General features: G+C 46.8%; 1 protein-coding gene across 1 annotated transcript in view; it reads right to left on the minus strand.

Annotated features, from left to right (window-relative positions):
* The window catches only part of WDR33 (WD repeat domain 33), a 441,658-nt gene that overhangs the window by 247,343 nt on the left and 175,807 nt on the right, over nt 1–18,508 (minus strand). The window contains 2 exon segments of the mRNA XM_030215962.1: nt 1,522–1,619; nt 3,199–3,350. Of these exon segments, the coding sequence (XP_030071822.1) occupies nt 1,522–1,619; nt 3,199–3,350 (250 nt within the window).

Consider the following 18,508-nt stretch of genomic DNA (forward strand, 5'->3'; position numbering starts at 1 on the left):
TGTAGGTGTAATCTGTATGATTCAGGGATGTATTTCTCTCTCAAAATGTATACTTAATGTTGATTATTTAGAAGTAAAGGAGTGAAAATATACAGTTCCAATTTCTTAGGTTATTATTCCAATCAACAATTATGATCTAAATAAACCCTACCCACTCCTGATTTTGGATGTGTTGCTTCTTGAAAATTCTCAGGCCCTCTCTAGTAATAATCTCCATAGAGTACTGTCAATCTCTTGAGAGTAATGTCTCCAAATGGATTTATTTTATACAAACCATGACAGGAATGTGCCTAGGTAAGTGGGATATGATCTCAATCTTGCAAGTCTTGCTAGTGCTCTTATTTCTCATATTGAGCATAAAGGAGCTTCCTTTTTGAATTTGCAAGGTGTCAAATATACAGACCACATATGAGATGTGAAATTCTTTTTTGATCATGCTGATGTCATCTGAAACAACTGGGACTATTTGTCTTTCTTCTGTATTCAGAGATGTGGTCTACAATCTACCATACTCCAAAAGGTTTACATTCTTTCCTTGACAAATGCAGGTGAAATCTGTATGCTATTATGGGTGTTATGTATTTCAATAGGATCTATATGCCACTAAAGATCAACACATGCATTCTTCTTCTGAATTTAGGCAGATCTACAGTTTCAGCATTTCTCGAGCCTCTGTCAGATGAGACTTAAGCTCACTGGTCCATCTTGAAGAAAGAAGGAGTACGCAGTTGTGGAACCCACCCCTCCTAGTGTAGAAACTCAATCATGTTTCTTCACAGACATCTCATATCTAAAATAATTTGTCACATATCGGCTGTATAGACCGATTGAGAACTCAAGTATTGTTTTTATAAGTTGTATATTGCCTTGTACATTCCAAAGAACAAAAAGGAAGTTGATAAATTCTGTAGCTCAATTAAACTAACTCATGAATAGAATGATGCCTGCGAATCAAAAAAAGCCACATATCTAAGTCAAAAGGTGGTACTTGTGGGTATAGATGTCTCTTGCAGAATTGTTGATGCGCTCTGAGTATATTGGAAAAGCAGCACTAGGACAAATGCGTGGACTGAGTTCCTTCCCATGTATAATGACTGTGTATAGTGTTCAGGGCCTACTATTGACGCTGTATTAATCCGTAAAAGGAATGAAATAATTTTGAGTGACTGTGTGTTTGAGTTACTGAAGCAAGACTGTGTATACAAAAAGCCTTTACATCAAATGCGATGCAAATTACAGCATATTTACTCTGCAGCAGAGGACGGAGGTATCATCTTGCCAAGAACACAACTAAAATGAGGAGACTAGAAGACATTTTGCTTCTGTCCCATCTTTAAAAAAAAAACAATTTATAAAAGCATATTTACTTTTGTGGTGCAATCACTAGAAAGATTCCACAATTGTGCTGAACAAGCACAGACTGTAAGCATTTTGGTAATGCTAAATTTTGGATAACAAACATTATAAAGTTTAACCTTTTTCTCTATTACCCAAATTGGTACTGTTCATTTGTCCACGTACCTCGAAGTATTCTCTCCTCATGGCAACGCAGAAAGTCCCAGATTCTAACAGTGCCGTCGTCAGAGCATGTAGCAAATTTATTATCCGTGGGTGAGAAACTGTTACATGAAGACACATAGCAGGGGAAAGAAGTCAGCATTCAACACATTAGCTACTCTTCTCAGATAGGGCAACACAAAACTGCAATGGTTATGTGCTGCAGATCATCAGAACATTGAGATCTGGGTCATATATGGTGCCAAAAAAAAAAAAAAGCTTTCCATTATATATGGAACAGCAAGTGGCTTCTGCAGAACAGAACATGGCAGTCATAGCTCCGCGTTTATGGATTATGAGGTGGAATATTCAAAGGGAATCAGAAAATCAATCTGCCATACCTAAGGATTTTTACACTGGCCTGCATGTCAACAGCTAACTATGCCAAACAAGGTGCTTTTAAGATGAGTCCTTCCCCACTCCTACAGGGATACGTATATGGCCACCTGTCCCAAAGTGCAAGAATAATTCCTATTTTCCACTTCCCTCCTGCCACAACACAGTATCTAGCTCAGGCATTTAGAGACTAATGACAACACTACCCAGCTAACTAGAAGTTAGGATTTCTAGTCTTTGCTAAGCAGGTTACTAGCCTTTCAAAGCTATTAAGTATTGTACCCAATTAAAAATAACTTTTACTCTGGATTAGAAACATTGCACAGTTGGATGGGGTCACATACATAATTTGGCTTGAACCTGAGATTGTTGATATCTTGGGGATAGGAGAATAAAGAAAGAAAATGAAAAAAAAATGAGGTTCAAAAAATTTCAGCGTTTAATACCGTTATTTCATGCTATCTAATGCCTTCAGGAGCCTGATTTGCTGCAGCAACACCCAAACCATCATAGTCAAACTATTTCTGTTTGAGCAATGATCTGGTGTGGAAATGTTGTACCTAGGAATGGGGACATGTGGGAAGAGTTGTCATATGCTGCCAGAGCTTTATTATTTGTCTTACAGCAGGATGCCATGGAAGTAGGAATATCCCTTAATCAAAAATCACAGATTCAACTCCCAAACCCATCTTTTTGTCCTCCCTGTAAGAAATAGAGTGCATAAATACTGTGTACAGAGCACATGGATTCAGTTAGTCTACTTAACTTGCATACCCAGTTCAGCACTGCAACATTACTCTTCTGCTGGCTGAAAGCTGTGTCGGTGCCTTTCTTGCCAGCCTGGGCCAGGGCAGCCAAGTGGTCCTTCACTTTATTTAGTTTTCATTTTGTGAGAATTCTGCATGCGCTTTGTTTCATTTTATAATAGTTATATATCTCTTTTTATTCAGTGTTTGGATTGTTAAAAAAAGGAATTCTTTATTTGGAATGAAATATTTGCGGCATACACAGTGCGGATGAAAAGGAATACGCATTGTACATATTGTTACCACAAAGAAGAGATAAAAATACCAGTATAAAATCCAGCACACAAATACATGGCTAACATATTGTAAAGATAGATCCTGGGAAAATATTACTGCACAAAATGAGGTGAAAACAAAGGCAAATACCTCACTGCTCCTACAGTGCAGGAACTCTTCCTGGCGGGGAGTGACCACACACATGCCAACCCCCAGAATGCACACAAAGAACAGGCTACAAATGCCAATATCAACTACAGAAAATGGTAGATTGGGTATAAACCTGGCCTCTCTAATCGCCTCCTTATGTGCCTGGAACATCTTGACGTTGTTCATGTTGGACTGCCAGTATTTCACATATCCACCGTGGTCTGCCGTCAACATCCACATATCATTGTGAGACCAGGTCATAGCTCTAACAGGGCTATCATGAGCCTGTAGATAAGGGTTAGAAGAGAAAGATAACATTCAGACAGAAGTACTAATATCTCCTGTAGGCATAGACTCGTAGAGAAACAGAGCAAACAGTAAAACTGCTTAAGTGTTGATGCAAAAAAAAAAATCCACCACACATAGTACAAATATTAATAATTTAACAAAAATAGTATCATGTACTGTACAAAATTAGAGGGGAATTACCTGCTTATTTTTTTTTTTTTTTTAGATATTTATTAATTTTTTTTAACATTTACATATTTAAAACATAAATGTGGAAATAGAGAAAAAAAAATAAAAAAGAATATATGAATAACATATTTTACATCCAGTAAATATATTATTGAAATATAGTTTTACTTTAGTCCCCAATATCAATATCTGAATCAAGATACTAGGATATATAGAAAAAAAAATTAAATCAAATTAATAAGCAGTTAGGAACAACAGAGACCGAAAGCCGACTTTACAGCATTTCCTATGAGATCGTTTCCAGGGGTCTTCTCGCTTTTTCTTTAAGTTCAATAAATTCCAACAATTTTCTTGGGGTATAAAATACATAGTTAACTGAGTCTAAAGATAAACAGCATCTGCAAGGAAACTTTAACACAAAAAGACCACCTAAATTCAAAACCCTAGATTTATATAAAAGAAATTCTTTTCTCCTTTTTTGTGCATTTCTTGCGATGTCCGGAAAAATCTGGATCTTACCCCCAAGGAAAGAGTCATTCAGATGACGAAAATAAAGACGAAATATATTATTTTTGTCTAGTTCCAGAGCAAATGTTACAATTAACGTTGTTCTTTCAGTTACTATCTCAAGAGAGTTTTCAAGAAATTCTGTTAGGTTTAAATTAGGATTATCTTGATTTGGCCCTTTAGATCCCTTTATTCCTGATAAATACTGGGCCCTCGTGACGGGCGGAAAGCCCTCCATTGGGATCTCCAGTATTTCTCTAAAGTATTTCTTAAGCATTTCTCCTGCGGGTATCAGTGGGCACTTTGGAAAATTTAACAACCTCAAATTATTCCTACGAGCATTTTTTTCCAAATGTTCCATTTTCCTTTCTTGTAACTCTCTTTCTCTTATTAATTCTGAGGTGATACTTTGTAGTTTTTCCTGTTCCCCTTCGAACTTGGCATTTTTTTCAGTTTGCTCTTGAAATTTAACAGACATATCCTGATGAGTTTGTTTTAATTCCGAAATTTCATTTTTCATTGAGGTATTCATTTGTAACAAGACATTACTCACACCCTGTATAGCGTCCCATAGGGTCTCCAGCGTGACTACAGCAGGTCTTGTAATTCCTCCAGAGTTCCACGGCGCCGAACTCCCAGGAGTAGAAGAACAGGGTTGACTCAGCCCCTGCTCCGCTGTTTCACTTCCTGGGGTTGAAGTTCCCCTGGGTCCTCCTTCCACGGCTATGGCTGGGTACTCCTCCATTCTCCTTGGCCCCTGTGGGGAAAATACGACACCGGGCTGCTGGGGTGCTGTGAGGGAGGACTCAATGAGACTCCCTCTATGCTGCGCTCTGCTCCCGAAAGAGCAGGGCTAGTCGAAACGGAAGTCCGTTGAACCTGGGAGGCGATGCCAAAGCTGTCGAGAGTTGTCTGGTGGGTGGATGGCGTCGAATGCGGGACCAGGGAGGTAGGTGCAGCAGTTTTCCGCTTCCGCTTCCCCATCTCTCAGACAGTAAACGGAGCCCACACGGCAGATTACTCGGCAGCATACAAGGCGTCACGTCCACACTACTGCTCAAAACGCTATCTTGATTCTGTCTCAGTACCTGCTTATTTTCGAAGGAGAAGGCCGGCCATCTTCCGACACAAATCGGGAGATGGCCGGCCATCTCCTAAACCCGGCCAAATCGGTATAATCAAAAGCTGATTTTGGCCGGCTTCAACTGCTTTCCGTCACAGAGCCGGCGAAAGTTCAAGGGGGCGTGTCGGCAGTGTACCGAAGGTGGGACGGGGGGCGTTGTTAAGAGATGGCCACCTTCGGCCGATAATGGAAAAAAGAAGGCCGGTTCTGACGAGCACTTGGCCAGCTTCACTTGGTCTATTTATTTTTAGGACTAAGCCTCCAAAAAGTGCCCCAAATGACCAGAGGACCACCGGAGGGAATCGGGGATCACCTCCCCTTACTCCCACCCCCCCCCAGTGGTCACCAACCCCCTTCCCACCCAAAAAAAGAAAATTAAAAATTATTTTTTTCCAGCCTCTATGCCAGCCTGAAATGTCATACCCAGCTCCATGACAGCAGTATGCAGGTCCCTGGAGCAGTTTTTAGTGGGTGCAGTGCACTTCAGGCAGGTGGACCCAGGCCCACCCCCCCTACCTGTTACACTTGTGGTGGTAAATGGGAGCCCTCCAACCCCCCCCCCCCCCCGAAAACCCACTGTACCCACATGTAGGTGCTCCCCTTCACCCATAAGGGCTATGGTAATAGCCATCTCTGACATTTGGCCGGCCCCAACCGTATTATCGAAACGAAAGGTGGCCGGCCATCTTGTTTCGATAATACAGTTCATGAGACCTCTTTACAGCACCGGCCTTAGAGATGACCACCCATATAGATGGCCGGCGCCGTTCGATTATGCCCCTTTGTATCCAAGCATTTTTCTTCAAGATTCAAATGCCTTCTTGGTTTTCCTGTAATATAGGGGTTTTGACTGGCTTGATTTTTTTTTAACTTGTTTTCGCTTTGCTAGTCTCCAGCTGGTAAAATGTTTTCAGAGTAATTCTACTGTGTCTGATGCAGCTCCTAGACCCATGGAGGCCTATGCTTCCGAAACTGATGATGATGGATCAATGTTATCTCTGAAAAGCTGTTCTCACTGCTTTTCTCCACCACAAATCCCTCTCTAATATTTGTGAATAAAGAATACAATGAAAGAAATCATAGTGGGGTAGAATGGAGGAGTAACCCAATGGTAAGTGCAATAGACTGAGAATTAGGGGAACTGAGTTCAATTCCTACTGCAGCGACTTGTGACCCTTAGCAAGTTACTTAATTCTCCATTGTCCTAGGTACAAAACTTAGATTGTGAGCTTACTAGGGACAGAGAAAAACACCCGTATGTGATTATGTAAACCACATTGGTTGTGCCACAGAAAAGTAGTATAATATGAATCTAATAAACATAAAACAAATATGATCAGGTCCCAGGCATTGCAGACAGCATGAATGGGTATGCATAATGGTTACAGTCCTGTTGCACCAGGAACACCTTTTGAAGCTGCTGGGGATCCAAAAAGATAGCTGCAGCAGAATGAAATGGCTCAAAGGTTACAAAGATACCCTGGCCTGGTGTTCAAGGTCAGAAAATAGGCCTAGACTGAGTAATGCTAAAAAAGAAAGTAAACTTAGAAAAATGGTGAAAATCCTAGTTAAGAAACTACCAGGGAAATGCTGAAAACCACATGACAGCAACATGACAAAACAAATTTTTTCATTGAAATTTACTTTGAGGCTCTGAGGGGACCCATGACTCGAAAAACAGTCTGAACAGCACCATGGGGAAAAAAAAAAAAAAAAAAAAAGACTAAAAAGGTTCTGTGTGACAGTGGCAGGCAGGAAGGGGTGTGCAGTGAGGCAGCCCAAAAACTTCTAGAAAAAGTTGATAGGGTATTGTTTTCTGCACCAAGCTCTGTTGGAGATATCACCTGTGACAGAAGTGTGTTTCAAACCTGTAAAATTGCCTTTATTACTCTTGAAGTGCATTTCTCTAGTTTGGCCAGCAGGTGGTGTATGTTTTATGTTAAATCTGTTATAGAAAAGTGAATGTCCTCTTTTAGTTTCACTTAGTGAAGAAGTGAGTCTACAGTACTGTGAACAGTATACTTTTAAAACTTGACTGGGCTCTGATTAGCTGGAGTCTGAAAAAATTACCCAGCAGTTGCTGCTTCAGTCTTAGCCCAGGAGAAAAGAGAGACAGATCTCTTTGGCTTGGTGAATTATATGTCCTGATCTCTCCAGGTACTTTCTAGGAAGTATGCCAATGTTTTAGTTAGTGTTATAATAGATCCATATTTCAGTTACCTGTTATTGTTTGCTGACTGCACATTTTTTTTGTTCATTGTTCAAGTGTGACAATTAACCTGTTTAGTTTGTTGACTCTGCCTATCTGGACTGATAAAGAATCATGGTGGTTTGTGTGTTGGGTCTGTGAGTGCTTTCTAAGACCTGTGGGACCTCTGGGAGTGCAGCTCCAGTAACCTACAAATCTCTGGGGATAATTTGAGAGTGGGAGACTCACCCAGAGGCAGTTTTGACCCAGTCAGGAGGAGGGTGCTAGTGTAGAGCACAAGCTGCAGGTGAAGGCGGACCTGAGCTGTAATGAGGACAGACCCTCTAAGCGGCCAAGGGGTAACCCCAGGCGGGTGGCTAGGCATTTTGTGACATCAGCCATAAGTAAGGATTCACAGCAGAGAATGACATGGGGACACAGTTTGTCCCCACCCCGTGGGTTCTGTATCCATACCCACCCCATGCCCGCAGGTTCTGTCTCCCCTCTGTCCCATCCCCGCTCCATCCTCATATGCAGAAGCCTCAAACTCTTATGATTTTATATTTAAATCTTTTTATTAAAAGTATAAAAAGGAACAATATGTTGTGCAATTGTTGTTTATAAATCACAAATAGAAAACAATAACGAGCAACTATAATAACCCGTCCCCCCAACCACCCTCTATCCTTCCAACCCCAATAATAGCGGACTTCTACTACCCCAAGGAATCCTAATCCACCCTATTAAAATGTCTAGGGGTACAAAACACAACCTGTATGCCCTAGCAGGGAAGAAATATGCCCTATGAAGCACTGTTCTGATTTTTTTTAAATCAGTGGATGAATAAATCATCAACAATCTAAGGATTCAGTCTAGCTCTCCTGTCTTTCACAGTCCTTCCTGCAATAGAAGATGTCTTCTTAGAAGATGTGTTTGGTAGCAGGAATGTACAGGATCCTCCATGCAAATTTTCCTAATTGTGGCCAGCATGTTTGCTTGTTTTTCCAAAAAATCAAAATATTGTGGTCTGCATCACTATAACAGTCCAGTTCATTAACAGGCTACAAAACAGAAAATGATACAGAAGACAGTTTGTCCCCATCCCCACCCCGTGGGATCTATCTCCATCCCCGTGGGCTCTGGTCCCCATGTCATTCTCTAATTCACAGTCCTACTTGTCCTCAGAGAATAATAATTAAAGACAGATCACAATTACATGTGTGGCCAAATAGGGATTTTTGTGCCTGGTGCAATTCCTTGTTTTGCTCAGGGACCAACTGGCCTCTGAAGTGATTTGCAATTCCTAATCTATTCTAATCTGGGGTTTTAAATACCACCTTTCTGATCCACCAAAAGAGCACCCAATGCAGTTTATAATAGTGTAAAAATACAACTGAATATAAAAACATTCACATATATTTGAAATATAGTTTTAATATTTTTATGTTTTCATACATAAAACATAATACCTGGCCCAGCAGCATAGGTTACAGCCATTTTCTCTGGGGATCCTGCGCCTGTGCTTACAATCTAAAATATCAATATATTCACTCTTAAAATAAGCCTACATACTCCACACTTCTGGTAGCTGGGAAGTTCTCCTACATATCAACCGGGAGAGAAGGGGTTAAACTTGCCTCACTGATTTAAAATGGAAGAAATGTTTCTCTTTGAGGCAACCTCTCCAAATGGGTTAGTTTTGCACACACTATGATACAATGAAACTTACCACCTAAGAAAGGCATGTGGAATATGATCTCTGTCTCAAATTTACTGCAAGGCTCAATGTAGTGCTAGAATCAAGCCTAAGAGGGCTCTTAGGATACAAGATACATAAAGGCAACCTATCAAAGCATGCATGGAAACTGCCTGTGGCACCAGCACAGACATATTATATTTCCGTATCTGTCTGCCACATTTTCTTGGGTCTCTGATTGCACTGCTTCATACTTGAGGATCTTCTTCCCTCTCTCTCCACATGATGCACAGAATAATCACTTGGCACTGACTCTTCTATTAAGAAGAGTTTTCAAATCTTTTACCAGAATGTCTGGCAGATGATTCATCATTCTCCACTATTCACTTAGGGTTTTGATCCAAGTACAATTCTGGTACAGCAATGTTGCAATGTGAGTGTTGTAAGGATATGTAATATCTTCACTTAGGAAGTCAGTGACCTGAGTTAGTGGACTCTTCAGCACCAGTTCCATAAAGGAGACAACCAACATTTACTAGAAATCTGAGTACTGAGTGAGCAACACAGCCAACATGACCTGGTGTAGGACCTTATCCCTTTTGTTCTGTTAATAAATTGTTACCAGAGCTTCCCCAGGCACTGGCTAGTAGTTAAAGTGAATCTTAATTAGATACTGTTTATTGAATAATCCATATTCTCCATGGACAAGCAGGATAAAACTGCCACACATAGGTGTAATTCTCACCTAAAATGTAAATTGCAAGCCACTTTGAACCAAAATTTGTTTTGGATAAGAGTGGGATATAAGAATGCACAAATAAATAAAAGTCTGTAAAACCTTGAGTGTGTGCCAACATATAGCCACCTAGAGGCAACTGGCAACTTAGTCTTTTTCATCCACTAACAATGTGCTAGACAGATTTCTGCTCCTTGACTACATCTTTTTTAAAAACTTATAATGACAGATGACAAACCGAGAAAGAAAACAGAAAAACCAACAAGGACAAACCAGCTAAACTAGGTTTTAAAAATGCCAACAGTACTCCAAAAAACATGGCACTTTCAGACATCCACCATGTATGTGTCCGTTGCCTCAGGCCTGAGCACAATGTGGCTGTCTGCTCAAATTTCTTGCGCATCTCTCCAAGAGTTCTCAAAAGTCACAGCAACATCATAAAAGTGATGCATCAAGCCTCCACCTCTGCTCGTCTCCAGTTAGCCACAGGTAAAGCCTTCAGTGATGCTTCAGAGCATGGCGGTCTCCACTCTTTGGCCATGTCTCTAGCCATACTGAGCATTCCTCAACCTCAACCACTGCCTCTCCACATGGTCCTCCATCAGTTGGAAGCTCCAACATGCCTGGGCCGATCAAATGCCCTCTGCGCAGAGCCGTGCCTCCCAACGCAGAGACAGTATCTGAACATCCCCCAGCACAGCCAACCAGAGCAGTAATAAGGCAGAGAGCTCGAGGACATCCTCCAGAACCATCAACCACTCTGGCACCACCTGCCAGCGAAGGATGGTACACACCTACCAAAGTGCCAGTAAACAAGCCCACTCCAGCTATCAACCCAGATAGGGGTCACTCTGCTCCTCTAACACTGTCTACTTGTACAGCGATGGCTCCTCTTCTGTCTCTCCTCAGCACAAATTGTCAAACGGACTACTGCACAGATGACAAGCCTGGCAGTTCTGGCAACAGACAGCACATATAAAAAAAAAAACAGGCACAGGTGCAGACGCAGAGGGTCCTCCACAGCAGGACACCATTCACATTGCAGCTATGTGTCCAGGTCTCAGTCATCTGTACCAAAATGAGCAGAATGAAGTGTACTTCACAATGAACACTCCAATAACCATCCATCTGTCCAAGTGAAAACCAGACAATTTCTGAACCCTTCCTCCAGTCTCTACTTCAGGACCTTTATGCCTTCACATGTGCAATGCCCTCCACTAGCGCTACAATCTGACCCCAATCATTACCTCCACAGAATGATTTACCATTTCCTCTCCATCCTTCTCCTTTCCTTCCATCTCCATCACCTGATCCACTCTTCTCTCCAGATTCCTCACCTGTATCGGACATACAGCATGACTACAAACCACCATATAAAACTCATCTCATCCTTCACCAGTACAGTGTTGCTCAGCCTATGTCTTCGCCTGGACTACCATCAGAACCTTCTTCATGCAGTCCTCAGCCTGACAGTCCTCCCCTCCTGAGGACATCTTACCCTAAACTCATCAAGAAAGCAACTCGACTCCTCAACTTTTCACCACAGATCCAGCCTGCCCCTGGAAAAGAGGTAATGGGAATTCTAAAGTTCTGGGATATACCACGAGAGGTTGCCACCCTTCCTGTGCACAACCAACTTGAAATATGGCAGACCCCACTTACGAATAACCCTGCTTCTTGACAACTAGAACTGAAATACAAAGTCCAACCTGAGTCATGAGAAACCTCAGCTTCTTCACCATTCCCCAGGTTGTCGAGTCCACCCTAAAAGCAAGCAAAAAGCTCCCGCACCCATTCTAATACCTTTCTAAGCATGGAGCACTGCCTGCTAGACTCCACTGGAAAGAAATCATTCCAGGCTGCTATGCTGAATGCCTGCATTTCAGAACACCAGTTCCAGTTAATTCAGTACCTCTATACACTGTTTGAGAAGATCCATGCAGCAATAAAGCGAATGCTACATACCTGTAGAAGGTATTCTCCGAGGACAGCAGGCTGATTGTTCTCACTGATGGGTGACGTCCACGGCAGCCCCTCCAATCGGAAACTTCTCTAGCAAAGTCCTTTGCTAGTCCTCGCGCACACCGCGCTTGCGCGGCCGTCTTCCCGCCCGAAACCGGCTCGAGCCGGCCAGTCCAGTATGTAGCAAGACAATACACTTCAAGGGAAGACACAACTCCAAAGGGGAGGCGGGCGGGTTTGTGAGAACAATCAGCCTGCTGTCCTCGGAGAATACCTTCTACAGGTATGTAGCATTCGCTTTCTCCGAGGACAAGCAGGCTGCTTGTTCTCACTGATGGGGTATCCCTAGCCCCCAGGCTCACTCAACACAACAACCATGGTCAATTGGACCTCGCAACGGCGAGGACATAACTGAGATTGACCTAAAAAATTTACCAACTAACTGAGAGTGCAGCCTGGAACAGAACAAACAGGGCCCTCGGGGGGTGGAGTTGGATCCTAAAGCCCAAACAGGTTCTGAAGAACTGACTGCCCGAACCGACTGTCGCGTCGGGTATCCTGCTGCAGGCAGTAATGAGATGTGAATGTGTGGACAGATGACCACGTCGCAGCTTTGCAAATTTCTTCAATGGAGGCTGACTTCAAGTGGGCTACCGACGCAGCCATGGCTCTAACATTATGAGCCGTGACATGACCCTCAAGAGCCAGCCCCGCCTGGGCGTAAGTGAAGGAAATGCAATCTGCTAGCCAATTGGATATGGTGCGTTTCCCTACAGCCACTCCCCTCCTATTGGGATCAAAAGAAACAAACAATTGGGCGGACTGTCTGTGGGGCTGTGTCCGCTCCAGGTAGAAGGCCAATGCTCTCTTGCAGTCCAATGTGTGCAGCTGACGTTCAGCAGGGCAGGAATGAGGACGGGGAAAGAATGTTGGCAAGACAATTGACTGGTTCAGATGGAACTCCGACACGACCTTTGGCAAGAACTTAGGGTGAGTGCGGAGGACTACTCTGTTATGATGAAATTTGGTGTAAGGGGCCTGGGCTACCAGGGCCTGAAGCTCACTGACTCTACGAGCTGAAGTAACTGCCACCAAGAAAATGACCTTCCAGGTCAAGTACTTCAGATGGCAGGAATTCAGTGGCTCAAAAGGAGGTTTCATCAGCTGGGTGAGAACGACATTGAGATCCCATGACACTGTAGGAGGCTTGACAGGGGGCTTTGACAAAAGCAAACCTCTCATGAAGCGAACAACTAAAGGCTGTCCTGAGATCGGCTTACCTTCCACATGGTAATGGTATGCACTGATTGCGCTAAGGTGAACTCTTACAGAGTTGGTCTTGAGACCAGACTCAGACAAGTGCAGAAGGTATTCAAGCAGGGTCTGTGTAGGACAAGAGCGAGGAGCTAGGGCCTTGCTGTCACACCAGACGGCAAACCTCCTCCACAGAAAGAAGTAACTCCTCTTAGTGGAATCTTTCCTGGAAGCAAGCAAGACGCGGGAGACACCCTCTGACAGACCCAAAGAGGCAAAGTCTACGCTCTCAACATCCAGGCCGTGAGAGCCAGGGACCGGAGGCTGGGATGCAGAAGAACCCCTTCGTCCTGCGTGATGAGGGTCGGAAAACACTCCAATCTCCACGGTTCTTCGGAGGATAACTCCAGAAGAAGAGGGAACCAGATCTGACGCGGCCAAAAGGAGCAATCAGAATCATGGTGCCTCGGTCCTGCTTGAGTTTCAGCAAAGTCTTGCCCACCAGAGGAATGGGAGGATAAGCATACAGCAGGCCCTCCCCCCAATCCAGGAGGAAGGCATCCGATGCCAGTCTGCCGGGGGCCTGAAGCCTGGAACAGAACTGAGGGACTTTGTGGTTCATTCGAGATGCGAAGAGATCCACCAAGGGGGTGCCCACGCTTGGAGATCTGGCGCACCACTCTGGAGTTGAGCGACCACTCGTGAGGTTGCATAATCCGGCTCAGTCTGTCGGCCAGACTGTTGTTTACGCCTGCCAGATATGTGGCTTGGAGCACCATGCCGAGACGGCGAGCCCAGAGCCACATGCTGACGGCTTCCTGACACAGGGGGCGAGATCCGGTGCCCCCCTGCTTGTTGACATAGTACATGGCAACCTGGTTGTCTGTCTGAATTTGGATAATTTGATGGGACAGCCGATCTCTGAAAGCCTTCAGAGCGTTCCAGATCGCTCGCAACTCCAGGAGATTGATCTGTAGACCGCGTTCCTGGAGGGACCAGCTTCCTTGGGTGTGAAGCCCATCGACATGAGCTCCCCATCCCGGAGAGACGCATCCGTTGTCAGCACTTTTTGTGGCTGAGGAATTTGGAAAGGACGTCCCAGAGTCAAATTGGACCAGATTGTCCACCAATACAGGGATTCGAGAAAACTCGTGGACAGGGTGGATCACGTCTTCTAGACCCCCAGCAGCCTGATACCACTGGGGAGGCTAGGGTCCATTGAGCAGATCTCATGTGAAGACGGGCCATGGGAGTCACATGAACTGTGGAGGCCATGGTGGCCCAGCAATCTCAACATCTGCCGAGCTGTGATCTGCTGGGACGCTCGCACCCGCGAGACGAGGGACAACAAGTTGTTGGCCCTCGCCTCTGGGAGATAGGCGCGAGCCGTCCGAGAATCCAGCAGAGCTCCTATGAATTCGAGCTTCTGCACTGGGAGAAGATGGGACTTTGGATAATTTATCACAAACCCCAGTAGCTCCAGGAGGCGAATAGTCATCTGCATGGACTGCAGGGCTCCTGCCTCGGATGTGTTCTTCACCAGCCAATCGTCGAGATATGGGAACACGTGCACCCCCAGCCTGCGAAGTGCCGCTGCTACCACAGCCAGGCACTTTGTGAACACCTGGGCGCAGAGGCGAGCCCAAAGGGCAGCACACAGTACTGGAAGTGACGTGTGCCCAGTTGAAATCGCAGAGATACTGTCTGTGAGCTGGCAGTATCGGGATGTGTGTGTAGGCATCCTTCAAGTCCAGAGAGCATAGCCAATCGTTTTTGCTGAATCATGGGGAGAAGGGGTGCCCAGGGAAAGCATCCTGAACTTTTCTTTTACGAGATATTTGTTCAGGGCCCTTAGGTCTAGGATGGGACGCATCCCCCCTGTTTTCTTTTCCACAAGGAAGTACCTGGATAGAATCCCAGCCCTTCTTGCCCGGACGGCACGGGCTCGACCGCATTGGCGCTCAGAAGGGCGGAGAGTTCCTCTGCAAGTACCTGCTTGTGCTGGAAGCTGTAAGACTGAGCTCCCGGTGGGCAATTTGGAGGTTTGGAGGCCAAATTGAGGGTGTATCCCTGCCGGACTATTTGAAGAACCCACTGGTCGGAGGTTATGAGAGGCCACCTTTGGTGAAAAGCTTTCAACCTCCCCCCGACTGGTAGGTCGCCCGGCACTGACACTTGGATGTCGGCTATGCTCTGCTGGAGCCAGTCAAAAGCTCGCCCCTTGCTTTTGCTGGGGAGCCGAGGGGCCTGGCTGAGGCGCACGCTGCTGACGAGAGCGAGCACGCTGGGGCTTAGCCTGGGCCGCAGGCTGTCGAGAGGAGGATTGTACCTACGCTTACCAGAAGAGTAGGGAACAGTCTTCCTTCCCCCAAAAAATCTTCTACCTGTAGAGGTAGATGCTGAAGGCTGCCGGCGGAGAAACTTGTCGAATGCGGGTTGTCCCGCTGGTGGAGAGACTCTACCACCTGTTCGACTTTCTCTCCAAAAATGTTGTCCGCACGGCAAGGCGAGTCTGCAATCCGCTGCTGGAGTCTATTCTCCAGGTCGGCGGCACGCAGCCATGAGAGCCTGCGCATCACCACACCTTGAGCAGCGGCCCTGGACGCAACATCAAAGGTGTCATACACCCCTCTGGCCAGGAATTTTCTGCACGCCTTCAGCTGCCTGACCACCTCCTGAAAAGGCTTGGCCTGCTCGGGGGGGAGAGCATCAACCAAGCCCGCCAACTTGCCGCACATGTGTTCCGCATGTGTATGCTCGTGTAGAGCTGGTAAGACTGGATTTTGGCCACGAGCATAGAGGAATGGTAGCCTTCCTCCCAAAGGAGTCTAAGGTTCTAGAGTCTTTGCCCGGGGGCGCCGAAGCATGCTCCCTAGAACTCTTAGCCTTCTTTAGGGCCAGATCCACAACTCCAGAATCATGAGGCAACTGGGTGCGCATCAGATCTGGGTCCCCATGGATCCGGTACTGGGACTCGATCTTCTTGGGGATGTGGGGATTAGTTAGAGGTTTTGTCCAGTTCGCAAGCAATGTCTTTTTGAGGACATGGTGCAAGGGAACAGTGGACGCTTCCTTAGGTGGAGAAGGATAGTCCAGGAGCTCAACATTTCAGCCCTGGGCTCGTCCTCACAACCACCGGGAAGGGGATGGGCCGTAGACATCTCCCGGACAAAGGAAGCGAAAGACAGACTCTCAGGAGGAGAAAGCTGTCTTTCAGGAGAGGGAGTGGGATCAGACAGGAAGACCCTCAGACTCCTCGTCAGAGAAATATCTGGGGTCTTCCTCTTCCTCCCACGAGGCCTCACCCTCGGTTGTCAGACACAAGTTCACGAACCTGTGTCTGCAACCTCGCCCGGCTCGACTCGGTGGAGCCACGTCCACGATGGGGCGTCGAGAGGTAGACTCCCTCGCCCGCATCGGCGAAGCTCCCTCCGCCGACGTAGTCGGGGAGCCCTCCTGGGATGTGGCCGCAGTCGGCACCGCACGCGGTACCGACATCGGGACCTCACCCCGGGCGATGGGCCAGCCGGCGCCACGCTCGACGGTACCGGAGGCGCAAGCACCGCCGGTACCGGAGGGGTAGGGCGCAACAGCTCTCCCAGAATCTCTGGGAGAACGGCCCGGAGGCTCTCGTTCAGAGCGGCTGCAGAGAAAGGCAAAGAGGTCGATGCAGGCGTCGACGTCAGAACCTGTTCCGGGCGAGGAGGCTGTTCGGGCTGTCCAGAGTGGAGCGCATCGACACCTCCTGAACGAGGGTGAGCGGTCCTCTCGGTGCCGATGCCTGCTGGGTGCCGACTCCCTCGGCGACCCAGAGCTCTCGGTGCCGACGCGGGGAGGCGACCGGTGTCGATGCTTCTTCAATTTCTTCCGAAGCATGTCACCGGAGCTCCCCGGCACCGACGAGGAGGACGTAGAATCCAGCCGTCGCTTCCTCGGGGCCGAGGCCGAAGGAGGTCGGTCTCGGGGGGGCTGTACCGCAGGAGCCCTCAGGGTAGGAGGAGACCCACCGGAAGGCTCACCGCCTACCAGCAGGGGAATGGACAGCCCTCACCTGCCACTCCTGACGATGCACCACCGTCCTGACGACATCAGCAGACGAGGTCCCCGGTACCACCAACGTCGATGCAGCTATCCGATGTCTCGGCGCCGATGCAGAGGCCCGATGCCTCGATGCACTCGATGCAGGGGCGGCCGAGGAAGATGGTCTGGACGCTGACGACGTCGATGCACCTCGAAGATCCCGGTGCCGATGCCGACGAAGAGCCCGAGAACAAAACGTTCCACTGGGCTAATCTCGCTACCTGAGTCCGCCTTTGAAGCAGGGGAACACAGACTACAGTTCTGAGGGCGGTGCTCGGCCCCCAGACACTGAAGACACGACGAGTGTCGATCAGTGAGCGAGATAACCCTGGGCGCACTGGGTGCACTTCTTGAAGCCGCTGGAAGCTTCGATGTCATGGGCGGAAAAAATCACGCCGGCGAAATCAAAGTCCGAAATGACGGGGAAAAGAGCACCAAAGATTTAAAGGGAGAAAATCTCGACCGAGGCCGAAAGAGGCCTACCCCGACGACGAAGAAAACTTTCGGGGCAAAAAGATGGAAGTACGGGAAGGTAACACGAAAACGGAGCACTTCCCGACACTTTAGAAGACTTTCCGAATAAAAACACGTCAAAAATAACTTTGGACGCGCCGCGAGGTCGATTTCCGGGGCTCCGACACGGCGAAACACGGACCGTAACCGAGTGCGGACAAAAGAAGACTCTGTGGCCCGGCTCGAGCCGGTTCGGGCTGGAAGACGTCCGCGCATGCGCGGTGCGCGCGGCCGTCGCGAGGACTAGCAAAGGACTTTGCTAGAGAAGTTTCCGATTGGAGGGGCTGCCGGTGGACGTCACCCATCAGTGAGAACAAGCAGCCTGCTTGTCCTCGGAGAACTTCCTTTTCACTACTGCTCACAACACAGACAAACTGTTGAAACATCTGCACAGAGCCTTTGATGCTTATGACACTCCTCGAGAGCTACCTCACACCACTACATGTGCTTGTTCTCTCACAGAGATGTCTGATTGGCTGGCTGATGCCCCCTGTACAGGTGATAAATCCTTTTAGAAATAAGGTTCAGGATGCTGTCAACCATACCAAGGATTACTGCCTGACCATTCAAACCCTCTCTTTAGAGGGTATCAATACACCATCCATCTCCAGAGGATCAGCCTCACTATCCTACAGGAGACCATATTCATACTACAACCAAAGGTGCCATCACCCCTACTTTACAACCAGCTGCTGCAACAACGATCAAGACCACAATCACAGCAAACTCACAGGCTCAGAGAGCATAAACAACAAAAAAAAATAAAAATAAACCACACCTGTACCTAAACCTAACCAAGGTTTTTGACTATGCTGCTAAACCCCACAGATGGCCACCTTGCTCACTTCTATCCCCCGCCAGCCGAGGTCCTTTTCTTCTCGCGCAAGGCTTCGTTCTGCGAGTCTTG

Source organism: Microcaecilia unicolor, chromosome 10 (assembly GCF_901765095.1).
Source record: "Microcaecilia unicolor chromosome 10, aMicUni1.1, whole genome shotgun sequence".
NCBI lineage: Eukaryota > Metazoa > Chordata > Amphibia > Gymnophiona > Siphonopidae > Microcaecilia > Microcaecilia unicolor.